This window comes from Apteryx rowi, unplaced genomic scaffold, assembly GCF_003343035.1.
Source record: "Apteryx rowi isolate R43461 unplaced genomic scaffold, aptRow1 scaffold_270, whole genome shotgun sequence".
Classification (NCBI taxonomy): domain Eukaryota; kingdom Metazoa; phylum Chordata; class Aves; order Apterygiformes; family Apterygidae; genus Apteryx; species Apteryx rowi.
Window position 1 is genome coordinate 1,014,527 of NW_020449086.1, and position 14,730 is coordinate 1,029,256.

The window sequence follows — 14,730 nt, forward strand, 5'->3', positions numbered from 1 at the left end:
TTAGCCTTCATGAAATTATATTGGTGGGAATATAGCCCTCAATTTTTTTCTCCTGAGTTTAGTTTAATTTGTGATGCAATTCTGAAAATGCTGCAGTACTCAGAATTTTCAGTTCCCATCAAAAGCTATGTTCTCCAACATCCGTAGAAGGTAACGGAAAAGAATGTAAGGTCCTTAATCCAAAACCTTGCTGATGATGTGCATTAGCACCTGATTTTTATTTATATCTATATGTATATATATATGTGCATGTAGCTAGTTTCATGTCTGGAGCTGGACTGGGGTTAAGGTTTTTGTTTGGTTTTGTTTTTTTTCCACCCCTAAACAGATCTTTATTACACAAAGTTCTTCCTGGACTTTTAGTTTAACTTGCATGACTATTATTCGGTAGGCTAAAACAATTTATTTAGTCATTTGTTCCTAGCATCTTTGTGGAGTTTCACGGTCTAATAGTGTACTTATCCACTTCCTTTGTAGCTTTTTTCTTTCAGTTTTGAATTAAATACACTTACTGGTATATACTGTTGTGGGTTACAGCTCTCGCATTCTCAAGTGATTCAAGGCATAATTGCTCACGTAAAGAAACTTTGGAGTCTTATTTTAATAATGGTTTGCTTTATCCACCCTGTCTTGAACATCCCAAAGCTGTTAACATCRGAGTTTTAAAAGCGATCGGCATTATTTTACTGTTGGAAATCATTATGTAGAGGAACTGCGAAAATTTGAAACGTGTACATGTCTACTATAAAAGCCTTAGAGAAAACAAACAGCTGAACTGTTGAAAAATCCTGGCTGAATACTTAGAAGTAAAACCTGCTGGTTTGTTAAAGCTGCTTTGGACAGCAGTAGCCTCTCCTACAGCTAGGAAAAGATTTTTGTCGTTTCAGTTTGTATATCTATTTCAGTAGTTTTTTCCAATAAGCAATTAAGAAATAGAACAATTTGATTGCATCATATTTTTTCTTGTTGCTTTTCTTCTTGACATGAGCCCAAATATATTAATTTAAACCAACTGTGAAAAGATAAGACCTTTAAAATCTTCAGATATGATGGCTATAAGCTGTTAATCTAGTAACCACAAGTAATATTTCCTTTTTTTAACTTACTATTTTTTAATTCCAAACTTGATGCACAATATTTCTTTTCCTTCTGCATTCTGACATGCAAGTGGTTTATTTGAAGTCAGAATCCTATTAAAAATGCTGACTTAGTGCATTTTAACTTACATCTCCTTTCAGCTAGATACAGGTATTTAATAACTTAATATTTTACAGCTTTCTAGCATAATCAAACGATGAGAATGAAGACTATAAAAATACCTGTTGAGCTATATAACTGCTTAAATATATGTAGATAAATACCTTCTAGTTATACTGTTAAATGATAGTAAGATGACCTTTCTTTTGGGGAATAGCAAGTACAAATGCAAACTAAAAACACATCAGAATAAATCAGTTACTGAAATAATTTGTTGTTACTAAACCTGGTGATTTTTACACTGTCTTACTTAAATGATCCCCTTCTCAAACATGTGAACAATTATTATTTGTGTTGTGGCTGACCTTAAGAGTCTGACATCTGGATCCAAGCCCTTTGGGCTTGTCCGTACAGAACCAGATGATGGGTTTTGTCCCAGATTGCTCATGGAGTTGTGAAGTAAAGGGCACAAACCCATTTACCTTGATGGGGAAGTACAAGGAGGCAAGGAAACAACATGGCTCAGCAGGAGAGCTAGCGGCCTTAACATATGCTGAAATGCAGTCTTTTTTTTCCTCTTTCTATTTTTGTGTAATCTTATATGCAGTTAACCAGTTTCACGTCAAAGCAGCAATGTGTTACTATTACTAATGTGTCCTTAGGAGTAAGCTGTTTTGCCTAGCACTAGTTACCGGGGTTGGCATCACTGCAGGCTATGCTGGCATTACTTTAGGAGAAAGGCTTTCCAAGGGGAGGTATTTCTGGCAGTGACACCAGATAACTTAGTACCTTTAAATGCCTGCCAATGAGTGAGTTGTTGACGAGTCTGACCCTTGAGCGTCGGAGTAAGTTCTTACACGGCCCAGCCTGTTGAGCATGGGTATGACTTGTACTCCAGTGGTGAGAGGAATCAAGAGGGCATCCTTCATGATCAGGAAGGCCGGTGGAGCGCAGCAGAGGACCTCCTGAATTCAGCGTGGAAACCAGGCAGAATATAGCAGGATTTTTTTTTTCCCCCCTTCCTTGTACCTTGTGGGTGCAATGCAGCTGTTGTGTGGTTAGCTGCTGTGCAAGATTGGGCCACAATGACTCCAGATGACCTCAGCATTTGAGGCGTGCTTTTAATGGAGTAATTCCTTAATTGTGAGTGTCATTGCAGCACAAATGGCTCAGCTCTGCTTTTCCTAGCAAGCTGGAAACCTGGATTTTGTGGGGATCCTGTCCTCTTGCATTTATTGTGAGTACGCCAGAGCACATGGAGTACATGTACCCACACAGCGCGCTCTCCCGTGCAGTGCAGGAGCATGCTGATGGAGTGCGGCAAATGGAGAAACTGCCTTAATAAGCTTAATAATCTGTTCTCAGCCTCTGACAGTGTTACTGCTTTAGTGAGAACGGAAGAATCAAGCATTTTCAACAATGTCTTTAAGGTTTCTTAAGTGGGAAGTGACTCTGGTTTTGAATCTTACTGTAGATTTTGTATATAATTTGGCCTCTCTTATCGGCTTGAAAAATCCTGTTGTGCCTTTCAGATGAGGGGTTGCTTGTTTTGTTTTTAGAAAACATTTTGAATTAATCATGAATGTGAGTTGTAGGGTTTTTTTGTTGTTTTTTTTGTGTGTGCACATGTATTAAGGGAAAAAAGTGAGCTGCACTACTCGGAGAGAAAGATTATCTGTTCACTTTGGAAGGCAGGGCTTGGACTTGGTCCTGGGGTGGGCTGCTGATTAAGCTTTTGCGGTTAATAAAGCCTGTCACTAGACAGCTATTACTTTCCTGTGTATTGTTACTGAGATTTCTGAAATGAGCATTTAGATCCAAATGAACCCCCAGTGCGTTTGGTATAAAGAAAAGCTCTCTTGAGGCAAGGTAACTTGCTAGCAGATGTTGACACGTACGACAAAAATTTCTATCATCTGTCAGACTTGTAAAGCTTTTCTAACTCTTTATATCTCAGTCAGCTGATATCTCTGTGAAAAAGGTGCCCATATCTTCAGAGAAGGAACTTTCCTTTAGGTGTACTGTATTGTCAAGAGCGGACAGGAATTGTGCAGAAAGTCGGTCCATTCAATTGCCTTCAACAGATGATATTGAAGATGTTTGATATATATAATTATTATTGAAAGCAAATTTGGCTAAATGTGTTCGTATGTGTACTTTCCTCATGATATCCCTCCTCTGCTTGCACAATACACTCAGTCTTCAAGAATTTGTGTCATTGTAGTTTCTTCTTTAGTAGTATTCTTAAAGCTTTGCAAAATGTATGTTTTCTGGAAGCCAATAACTTTTCTTTTTAATGTTATTGCAGTAGCTGCTCCTGTCATTACTGCCACGACTGCTAAAATGGAGGTGGTTTCAGCAGAAGTAAACAGCTTACTCCCTGAGGAAATAATGGACACTGGTATAACTTTGGTGGAAGATGACAGTATTGAGGCAGTTATTGTATCGTCACCTATGGGAGATTCTATTCCCATGGAAACGGAACTGGAAGAAATAGTGAACATCAGCTCGACCAGCGATTCGTCAGCAACGACTACATCGGCAGTCACCACGGAACCAGCTACTGCGCCCAGCAATCACTCAGGCGAAGTGACAGTGAATACCACAACTGCAAAAACTGATACTAATGCAATAGTAAAGCCTACCTTTCAAAGTGGCCTCCATAAACTTGGTGCTCAGACCCCTGTCACGATCTCAGCCAATCAGATTATTTTGAACAAGACCGCCGACCTTAAAATAGGCAATCAGAGTATTAAACCGGATGGGCAAAAGCTAATTGTAACAACTTTGGGCAAGTCTGGCCAACCCATTGTTTTAGCACTACCCCACAGCCAGCTCCCCCAGGCTCAGAAAACCACCTCCCAGGCCCAAGGTGGAGACTCCAAGGTACAAGGCCAGCAGATCAAGGTTGTTATTGGAGGGAGGTCGGAAGTGAAACCTGTTGTTGGTGTCTCAGCTTTGACGCAAGGAAGTCAGCTGATAAATACTGCAGCCCAGCCTTCTGTATTGCAGACCCAGCAATTAAAAACAGTACAGGTAAAGTGCGTTATGCTGTTGAAACCTCTTAAAAACAATTCTCTTGCTGCAACTGTTGTCCGTTTCCTTCACTGACTGGCAAAGGATGGCTTTCACCCTTTGCATTTGTTCCTTGTATAGAAATACGATGTTGCTCTTAGCCTCCTTTTTCATATGTGGATTCATTTGCAATTTTACGCTCTCTACCTCTAGCTGCTGCCTAGAAGCTTAGGGTTGTTCTTGGAGAAAAAAAATCATTGATTTGAGAAGAGTTTTCCATTATTTTAATTTTTTAAAAATAAATTCTACATGCTTTCAGGAGAACTGAATTGAACTCTGTATGCCTGTTATTTCTTTATTCAAAGTGTGCGCTGCTTTCCTCCTTTATGATAAAAGCAGCTTTTGCTTCTAGTGGTTTGTTATAAACAAGCTGCCTTAAAAAAAACCCTCACAGCATATGAAAAACAACATAAAAGTATCTTTTTGTCTGCTTCAAATCTGCTTAAGCTTGTTAATAACTATTGATAGAGTTATATCTGGACACTTCAAAATCTGGCTCCCAAGTCTGGCATGGAGCTCGAGATATTTGAAACCAAAAAGAATCTGATGGGATCTGAAAATGTGTTGAAAAGAACTGGGTTTATTACCCAGACGGTCTGATTTTCATCCGATACACGGTGGAACTAAATGTGAGTGACTCTGTCTTAGTCAGCAGTGATGCACAAATAAGATCTCATAAAAGTGAAGGAGGAGTAGGGCTCAGGGAGGGTTATGGAGGAAAAGATTTATTCTACAGTCTGTAAGTGAAGTGAGAAATAAAACTCAAAATATACAAATAAACACTAATTTGCTGCACATGAAAAATAACCAACTTAAGCAAACTCTAAGTGGTAAGTTACCCAGATGTTATTTCATAGCAAGCAAATGTAAGTAACTGGAATGCTCATGGTTGGTTGTCACTATATCTTTTAGAGAAGTTCATGCTCTTGGCTCGGCATAGGAACATTTAAGAATGGATCAGTTGGTAGTGTATGGCTTGAGTTACTCACTGCAGACTGACAGATACAGGAAAGCGAGGAGAAAATGACTTGGTGGTGTTGTGCTTTCATTTGCATGAGTTTGCCTGTGCCATCAGTGATGGAAAAACAGTGACTTTGTGATTGATCTCTACTGTTGGTCATGAGGAATCCTATAGATTGCTTGATGTAACCTGTAACTGACTTGCATCCATTTGTAAATCTGTGATGAGTCGCAGTTTGATTAAATTTGTTGGTTGTGGTCTCTTAATTAAAGCTTTGCTTCCTTTCTTAAAAGAGATTGAACTATTAACATCTGGATTTCCTTTTTTTTCTTTCTCCTTATATAAGGAGAGGAGGAAGTAGAAATGAAAAGCGAGAATGCAATGTTCAGTTGCTTGTCAAAAGTGCAGGATACTGCAGGAAAGATGAATACATTAGCATTTCCCTAACAGTACTTTCCCCTGCAGGAAATAATTAAGTTATCAAAGGGATATACGAGGATAGATGAGAGATTTGTAAGCCCCTCTGTTGTGAATGACATGGGAGGTAACCCACACTTTGAGTCCCCGGCTTGGCAAATGAAGTTGTGTATTTACCCCATCATCTTGGAAAAGCTCTTGGCCTTTTAGTGCTTTCTTGGCACCTTCTGCATGGAAGGAAGCTGTGAATACGTCCCTGCCTCCCAAGGGTGTTGTGGAACTGAACTGATTTGCCAAGCCACATGGGATCTCTCAGATACAAAGCAGCACAGCAGTTCAAATTGGTGTAGAAAAATGAATTGATAAAAGATTAGCTTTAGGTGAAGGGCTCTGTTCAGTTCTCCTTACATCATCACTGTCATTAGGGGCTTTTCAGGTCATTAGAGAAATTAAATTAGCATTCTGCAGCCCTACTGTGATGTGATTGTGCTATTTGAAATCTCAGCACTTCAGAAAAGGCGTAATTGATAGATTTCAGTGAAATGTTCCTTAGATTCTTGCTCCCTCTCCAATTGCAGTTTGAGAGGCATGAGGCTGCAGCCTGTAAAATGTAGCGTGACCTTGGGCTTCATCTGTACCAAGAGGCTTATTTCTGTCCCTTCTAGTATAGGACAAGCCATCCAGGTCTGATATAGTTGAAATCAGTGCACAGATAGTTTAAACTGTGTGGGCAAAACTGGCAAATACATCTGCTTTCAGCCTGGGGCTCCAGCCTGCGTACAGGCTTAAAAACAATGATGTGCTGGTGTAGCACAATCGAGTATGGATGCAGTAAGCAGAAGTCTGACCTTACAGATGACGCTTTTAACCAGATGTCCAGATCCACTTCCACTGCTGTCACTAAGCCAGCCTAACTTGAATTTGTCTTGATGTGGTAACTGGCTTTGCATTTCAGCAGTTACACCTCACTGTCCGTAGCATTACTGCTACCATGGCAAGGGAACTCCTAAGTCGTCGTAGTGGCTACATCTTGTCACAGAAGAATGACCTTGTCCACTCCCTAACCTCGGAGTAAACCCTGATTCCTAGCTCTATGTCTTCATTCTTGGTTACGTTCTCAGAAACTTACCATTGTGCTCTTTCATTTCCAGACTTGGTGATGTTAATATTACACCAAATACAAATTACATAGTGTGTGGCTATATGGGCAAGTTCCCATTAGGTCATCTATAGTGTGGATTTATAGCACATGAGCTCCTTTGTGGTAGCTGCCTGTGTACCATTCTTATCCAGTGGTAAATGTGAGGTAGGGTTTGGGATTTTTTTTTTTTTTTTTTGGTATGAATCTAATGCCATTTAACAGTTGAAGACAAAGTCTGATCTTAGAAGCGTGCTTGTTCGTCTTGTTTAGTAGAGAGTACTTGGAGGAAGACACAATTTGACCCTTATAAATAAAAGATGCTTGCAGATAAATCCCTTTCATTCTGTAGGGGGAAGAAGCTTGATGTGTGCCTCTTAATCTAATAATGTTCTTATGGAAGAGCTTGTTGCCCCAGGTAATATTTTTGCCGTCTAATTCAAAGTAACTTGCAGGGAGCACGCTTAGCTTACACAGGCTAAGAGAAATAGTATTAAGCTCCTTATGATTAGTATAGGCAATGACAGAGGGCTCCGGAGAACTTGCTTTTGCTGAAGCATCAAAGGGACAGTCTGTCATCTTGAATATTTTCTTCTGGCTTCTCTAGCCTCTTACCAAAATGAGGCAGGAGTTTGCCCACTGATGCCTAGAAAGCTCTCACAAGTGGTCGGAGTTGATCCGCTGCAGTGGTGAAGCCTCAGAAAGGGCAGTGAGGAGGGCAGGAGTGTGCTGTCTGCGTGTGGGGGCCAAGGGCCGTTCCTCTCCCATAACTGACCGCCTCAGGGTTGCACTGTGTTTTCCGAGGCCTGAGGGGAGTTTAGTCATTTGTTAGAATATGTTAGACCGCCTTCTTCCTGGACAAAAAATGATTTACATAAACAAAAAACAAACAAACAAAAAGAATATTCTAAGGAGCCTATTCCTTCTGTTCCTGACCTATTTCATCAGTCAGTCTTGCCCCACTGCAAGTTGAATCGGAGGAAAGCAGGGTTGCTTGCATTAACCAGCTATTGTTTGGGGATTTTTATGTTTTCTGACATATTTCATGTTAACAGATAGCTTGCTTTTTTTTTTTTTTAGTGTAAGTAATTTAAAAGCATATTTAATGACTCTTACTGGAGAATGTCTGCCTTAGTTGAGAGCTTTGTGTTCCTGCTAGATGTGGATCACATTGTGAGCCAGACTTTGCCCTCGCTTCAGAAAGTAAAAGTAATAGTAACTGAAATACAGTAATACCTTATGGCAGGATAAGATTAACATCAGTAGAATGGAGATCATGATTCCAACAGATAAAACGTGGGGACTTTATTAGAAATTAAAATGCATGCAAATGTGCAAAAAGCTTTACTGGTGAATGTCCATTTAAAAATGGGCATCTGCCAGCTGTGTATGCGCTAAGAGAGCTGAATCCTTTAAATACTCAAATGTAAAACTAAAGGTAAACTAAATGTAAAAAAAAAAAAAAAAAAAAAAGGTGGGGATTTCCTCTGTGGAGCACTTGTACTCTAAACGCAGAGGAGCATGTGGCCTCCTTGAGTGAATGCTGTTTTCCAGCTCCATCTGGTTGCCGAGCTTGTCGTCGTTTGCTGCCCTTGGCTGGGCACAGCTAAGGCCCATAGAGAGGAGGTTTGCTTTCTGTGGGAGGCCTCATTGCCACGACAGTCACGCGGGTCTCTGGAAGGGATGGAGGCCACGAGGCTGGGACGCCATAGCGAGGTGGGAGCTCTTGCTTTCCCAGCGGCGCTGGGAGCACGCTGCGGGGAATTGCCATGGCCTCACGCTCCCGCTTGCAGGGAAGGTCGCTGACTTAGGCATGTGTTGCTGCAGAGCAATTTGAATGCTTCGGCTTCACCCTGCTGTAAAGGAGCTGTTTACGGTGAGCAAATTCTATAAATAGGGCGTTACATAGGAAACCACAACCATCCAGCCTACTTGATTACTTCATTTAAACACTTGCAATATTCTCTGGCTATTAAAAGTAGCTGTCAACTCTGTACTTTGGTACATGTGAGAGATTTCTCTGGTTAGTTACTTCAGTAACAACAGCAGTTTTGCCTCTTCAAGACGTGGCTCCTCACATGGATGCTCATGTTGTGCGGCTGGAACATTACTAGAGTCCTTGACTGGCGCGCGTGGGGCGCAGCTGGGTGGTTGTGTGGTGCAGGAGGGTGGTACGGCCCTGAACTGCAGCGCAGGAAAGTGTCAGGCCTTTGGTAAGGCCCTCCGAGGGTGCTCAGTTCAACTGCCAGTGTTTTGTGTCACCGAGTACTCTGAAAGGGATAAAGACCCTAACGGTAGTCACCAAGCGCAGACAGGGTGTATAGTCAACAGGTTAAGCAGTCTTTGAAAGAAGTCACTTAGTTGAACCCTTCACCAGCCGGATGCCAGTGCGCAGAAAGGAGTAGAATAAACGTGTCTGGTAGCTGATTTCTGGGAACGTGGTAAAGAGGACCAAGTCTTGCTTGTCCATATTATTAAACCCTGCTTATAAAGCTTTCAAATTAATGTGGTCGGTCTCATCAAATAACACATATCTCTCCCTGGTCCAGCTGTATTTCAGGAGACTGAACTGGCTGCGAAGTATCACAGCTCGTAGGAAGGAAAAAGATCTTCTTGACCCTGAATGTAGCCAGATGATTTGCTGTTTGCCAGTGAGTGCCAAAAACATTCAAGGACTGATACTCTAGGGTTTTTTCAGAGCACTTGCAGAAGGTTGTTTTCCCTGTTGCCAGCTGCAGGGTGGAAGTGTGCTGCTGTGTCAGAACAGGTGAAGTGATGATTCAGAGTGGTAGTTTTCATATTTAAATGACCTGGTTGACTGTAAAAGTAACTTTTTTTTTAAACTTAAAAATTGAGATTTGTGCGTTTAATTCTAATATTTTTATATTGAAAAACTGCACATAAGAGAGAATCTCAGGAGCCTAATAAGACATCACCCTGAAGCTGAGGTATGTTTGTGCAGAGAGATGGAAAAGCTGTGAGGGGTTTGGCTGTCCCGCTTTGCACCTTTTTTGCTTGCTGTCTCTCTGCAGTGGCACTGGTGATAACCCAGTTCTCTCCAGAGTGAGAAATGGAGATGAAATGGGAGATAAGCAATTATTTCTGTTTCTGTGTACGAGCACTGCCCTCTCTCTTTTATGATTTACTTAATATGACATTTTAGATCCAAAGCACTGAAGTTACTTAGATCTTTTTCTATTCATCTTTCAGATTGCAAAGAAGACCCGAACCCCAACCTCTGGCCCAGTGATCACCAAGCTGATCTTTGCAAAACCAATCAATAGCAAAGCTGTTACGGGGCAGACTACTCAAGTGTCGCCAGTCATTGCAGGTTATACTTCTTTGCCTTGTTTTGCTGTTCCGTTTTTTTGAAAGGCTATTCCAAGAGATGATGACTGTAGATTTGAAATTTTTCTGTGTTGATGGTTTTATTGTAGATTCTGTTGAAGCACCTCATGCAATTGAAAAAACCTAGCAGAAGGTTTTGTAGGTTGAAGCAGATAAATGCAGTGGTTGGTACACTTACACTTTGCTCATTGAGGATCGTCTTTGTGATAGTACAATTAGTCATTCTGCTTTTTCTGTAAGCTGCTTTCACTTTCTGGATTTTGAGGGGGAGAGAAAAACACCTCAGCACCAGAGAAGAAAAGACTGTTTGAGAAACAAAGTGTTTGCAGATGCATCATATAAATACACAGGAAAAAAAGGAGGAAAATGCTCTTGTATTCCTGTAATCTACTTATGGTAAACTTAAATGTTATACATGCAAATGGCAAGAAAAATGTTTTTGAGCAAAAGACTAACTGGAGTTGTCTGTCCTATGAATAAAGCTATATTGTTTCTGTTAAGGTGCTCATCTCCTTCAGTAATAAGCACTGCAGAAGTGTCTAAGAAAGCAATTAAGGCTATTAAGAATGGTTTGCCTCTTTGGAAAACTACTCGATTTTCCTCTGCTTTCTTTCTAAACAAACAGAAAAAAAAAAAGCCTCAAACATATTTCTTTAAGTTTGCATTTATTAAGGCAGCAGGACTGATGTGCCCCTTCATAAATGGGTTGCTGCATGTATTCAAGTAACATCTCAGGCATGTAAATTATCTCAGAAGAACAAATGCAGAAAGCCAGAGGAGTCTTCAGAGCTTTGAAAGATGAGTCGACAACTCTTTCCAAACTGACTACCCCAAATAGGCCTAAAATCTTCTCCACATACTTAAACGAACATGTTAAGCCTTTACAGAACTGGGACCTCATCTGGCTGTAAAAGCATGTAACTGTGTCTCCTGTGTTCATGAGTTTTACAGCTGTAAGTGAATGGCACGTAACTGAATCATCATCCTTTCCTTCCCTTGTTAGGCTGCCTGCACCCATGCTTGTGGTTTAAGTGACATACAGGTTTCTGTACTTGCCCAAATCTCCCTCCTGCTTTTTCCCCTTCCTCACACAGTTCTCCACCAAACTTGTAGATCTGTAAATAAGATTGGTTCATTGTGTTTATACAAGTTTGAATTAAGCTTTCTGTATGTGTGTATGGATGTAAAGAGGACAGGGCTGGACTCTTTTTGGTGGTGCCCAGTGACAGGACAGGAGGCAATGGGCACAAACTGAAACACAGGAAATTCCACTTGAATGGGAGAAAACACTTCTTCAGTGTGAGGGTGGTTGAACACTGGAACAGGTTGCCCAAAGAGGTGGTGGAGTCTCCATCCTTGGAGATATTCAAAACCCTTCTGGCCTGGCCCTGGGTAACCTGCTGCACTTGACCCTGCTGGAGCAAAGTGGGTGGATCAGATGATCTCCAGAGGTCCCTTCCACAACTGTTCTGTGATTCTGTGTGCTAAAAACAAACAAACAAAAGAAGCCAAACAATGTCACTTCAGTTGCATTGCATTTTTGTCTGGCAACATGTGAAAACTAGTAGACAGTAAGGAACCAGAACAAAATTATTATGTAGATCATGTTGTTTCATTAGGTTTCTAAAGTTTGCTGCCTCCAGGATGTAGGGAAATGTTTGTTTCACAACATACCTAGGTAATATGGACAAGTGAATCTGTTACAAAAGAAATCTTCCTAAAATTAATACTATGAAAAACTGAGAGTACTTTTCCCCAGGCCTGTGACAGAAGCATCTCTAGTGGGTGAAGATGCTTTTCTAAATGAGAGGAAATTCTTTTTAAATGTCTCCTTTCCCTCTCTCCACCCCAAATGGCCAGCACAACTTGCCAGCTCTGAGAGCCTGGCACCGTTGTGGGGAAGGCATAGCACGGGTGCATTCTGTTTTGATTTTGTATATGAGTACTTTTTTAATTGCCTGAGAATTTTTGCAAACTGAGGTGGAAGCTGTATTTTTGAAAGAACTGTAAAAACAAGCAGACAGATTCTATTTAGGAAGTTGATGCCAAGGGGTACAGAGGGGATGTAGTGAGWAAGGGAAAGCTGTCACCACTAAAAACAAACTGGAAGTGTTGAATACTGTAGATGGTGTAATTCCCACAGATGGTGACATATTTCAGGTTGCACGCGGCTTTAGCAGCTGCTGGTAATGTTGTATGCTGTTACTTAACCTTCACTTTTGTGCAGCCTATCTTGGAGCCTGTGGACCTTGGAGGAGAGCAGCTTTCCACTAGGATTATGCTTTTCCATGGTGGTTCTGGTTGACTTAGTGGTCATGTTACCATTTGATTTTAGGTGGAAAAGTTACACTGGGTCATTTTGTCTTGTTTTGATATTTATAGTGCAAGGCGATGGATGAGAAAGAAACTATGATAGAAATGAGTCTGGGACAAAGTGTAGCACAGGAAAGCTCAGTGGTAGAGTGCTTCTTCAGAAAGAGGCTTGGAAGCATGAAGACAATCTGTTTCCTTGACTTTTGCGGTGTTCCTGAAAATGGTGTAGCGAGTTGGAGCTGCTTGATGTTTAAACATCAAGATGGTTTGTTCGCTGTCAGCTGTTGTAGAAGCAGATTGTATGTGGAGTTACGATTCTACCTGTATTTTTGAAGGAATGTTGTATATTCTGTTAAGCAGTGACAGAAGAATAACCAGCACAAGCAGAAGAAAAAAACCTGAAAGCTAGGTGTGTAGAGAAAGCAAACACTTTTTTTTTGGTCACTCTAATACAGCTTGTTTTTGATGGCTAATTTTCACAAGGAAGTAGCCCCCTGATGGATTCCCAATTTTTCTACATGCTTGCCAGCAGTCCCTGGGGTTGCCAGCAGGCTGCCAGCTCACTGGGTGTTTGTGTACAATACAGGTGTGTGTGGAGGGCTGTGCATTCAGGGATGCTACCTGGTTTTAAAGACTTTTCAGCTGACTGTCTTAGAAAGCTGAATATAAATTTTAACTTTTTTAAGCCTGAGTAAAGTGGCTGTTTATTTGCAAGAATGCTTTTTGTTCTTTGTTGCCAAATATAACTTGAGGAATTCCAGTGTCCCTCCTAATAAGGTAATATACCCACAGAAGTGGGGATAAATCACATGAAATCCAGAGAAACCTTTTGCTTTAAAAGCTGTTCTAAACAGGGACAACTTGAGCTGACCATATCTCTGTTGATTATAGGTAGGGTTCTTTCGCAGTCCGCTCCAGGAACGCCACCAAAGACAATAACGATCTCCGAGAGCGGAGTTATTGGATCATCTCTGAGTACAACAGCGCAACAGACACCGAATAAAATAGCTATCTCGCCACTCAAATCCCCTAATAAGGTAAGGACCTGATTCTGGCTGCAGCCTTCCTGTCCATCCTGCAACGTGGTCTCAATGGAGCTCTTGGTTTTAGTCTTTGCTAGAAGCTGTTTGCAATCCTGTCGCTTCAGAGTCTCCATTGCACATCACTAGGCTCTGCTGTTAGAGGCCTCAGTTCGATTTTTTGCAACTGGCTCTTTTACTGTGGTTTTAAGTAAATATGCACTACTATATTAGTTTCCCATTCCTGCCATTTCTTGCCATTCCCTAAGCATCCATTCTGAGAGCAGCTGTCCTCTCTTAGCCAAGTAGTCGGATACTATATTTTTTTTCTTAAGCCTTCATAAAAGGTCAACAGGTTGTTTTCCTTTTAAGAGGAGACCTCGATGATGTTAACAGGTTAACACTTATTAACCATTGCCTAGTGCTGCACAAACACTTTAAAATGTTATCTCTGCTCTCATCTGAAATAAGTGAGATTTGCCATGGTCCTTGCCAAATACGGAACTGAAGACTTGCACAGGTAGACAATACATAGGAAAGAAAACTTGCCTATTATAGGCTGCATTGCAGGCAGGTGTCACGGTGACACTTGAATGTTAGACTGGATAAAATTGTCTTGAGAAGAGGAATATTATTAGAGAGACGGTGAGTCTGAGGCGGGAACCAAGAATTGGGGATGTCTAGTTCTTCTTGGATGCCTATTTATTTATATCACATGCACTGGTGTAAGAATGAGGATTTTCTAAGTTTAGCCATGCTTTATCTACCTAGCGTTACACAAATGTGGAGCAAAGGACTTTGAGAATTACAGTTACTGAGGCAAAGCATAGGGAAGAAACAAGTTAAATCTTACTGGAATAAGAATTCACAGAGGAGTGTGGCGGTGGGGAGGCTCTTAGAGTTACATCTTGATTTTACTGCAGAAGAAGAATTCTGTGTATCATTTAAGAACAAATGTTTTGGGTTCAGAAATAGGGAGCAGTAGGAAGTGGGAAGTTTAAAACACAAAGAAGAAAAGCAACCCTGGAAGGGACGCGGGTATACAGAATATTGTAACGTTCCACTCTAGAGAAAGCTGGTCAGAAAGCTGGGTCTCTCCAGGAATCTGAAAAGGAAACCAGGAAATAGTCATGAAGTTCTTCTGTTTTGGCTGAATTAATAGAGTATGGTGAGATCATTGCTCCTTTTTGCTCCCCTCATTTGAAGTTTCTGTTTATGATGAAGTAGTCATAGTACCGCTTATAAAGCTACTTTTTAGAAAA

General features: G+C 41.0%; 1 protein-coding gene across 5 annotated transcripts in view; it reads left to right on the forward strand.

Annotated features, from left to right (window-relative positions):
• The window catches only part of LIN54 (lin-54 DREAM MuvB core complex component), a 42,634-nt gene that overhangs the window by 13,661 nt on the left and 14,243 nt on the right, over nucleotides 1-14,730 (forward strand). For all 5 annotated transcript variants that reach the window (XM_026068483.1, XM_026068484.1, XM_026068482.1 and 2 more), the window contains 3 exons: nucleotides 3,506-4,233; nucleotides 9,999-10,119; nucleotides 13,341-13,486. In XM_026068483.1, the coding sequence (XP_025924268.1) occupies nucleotides 3,541-4,233; nucleotides 9,999-10,119; nucleotides 13,341-13,486 (960 nt within the window). In that variant the 5' untranslated portion in view covers nucleotides 3,506-3,540. Of the gene's footprint in view, nucleotides 1-3,505; nucleotides 4,234-9,998; nucleotides 10,120-13,340; nucleotides 13,487-14,730 lie in introns of those variants that run through there.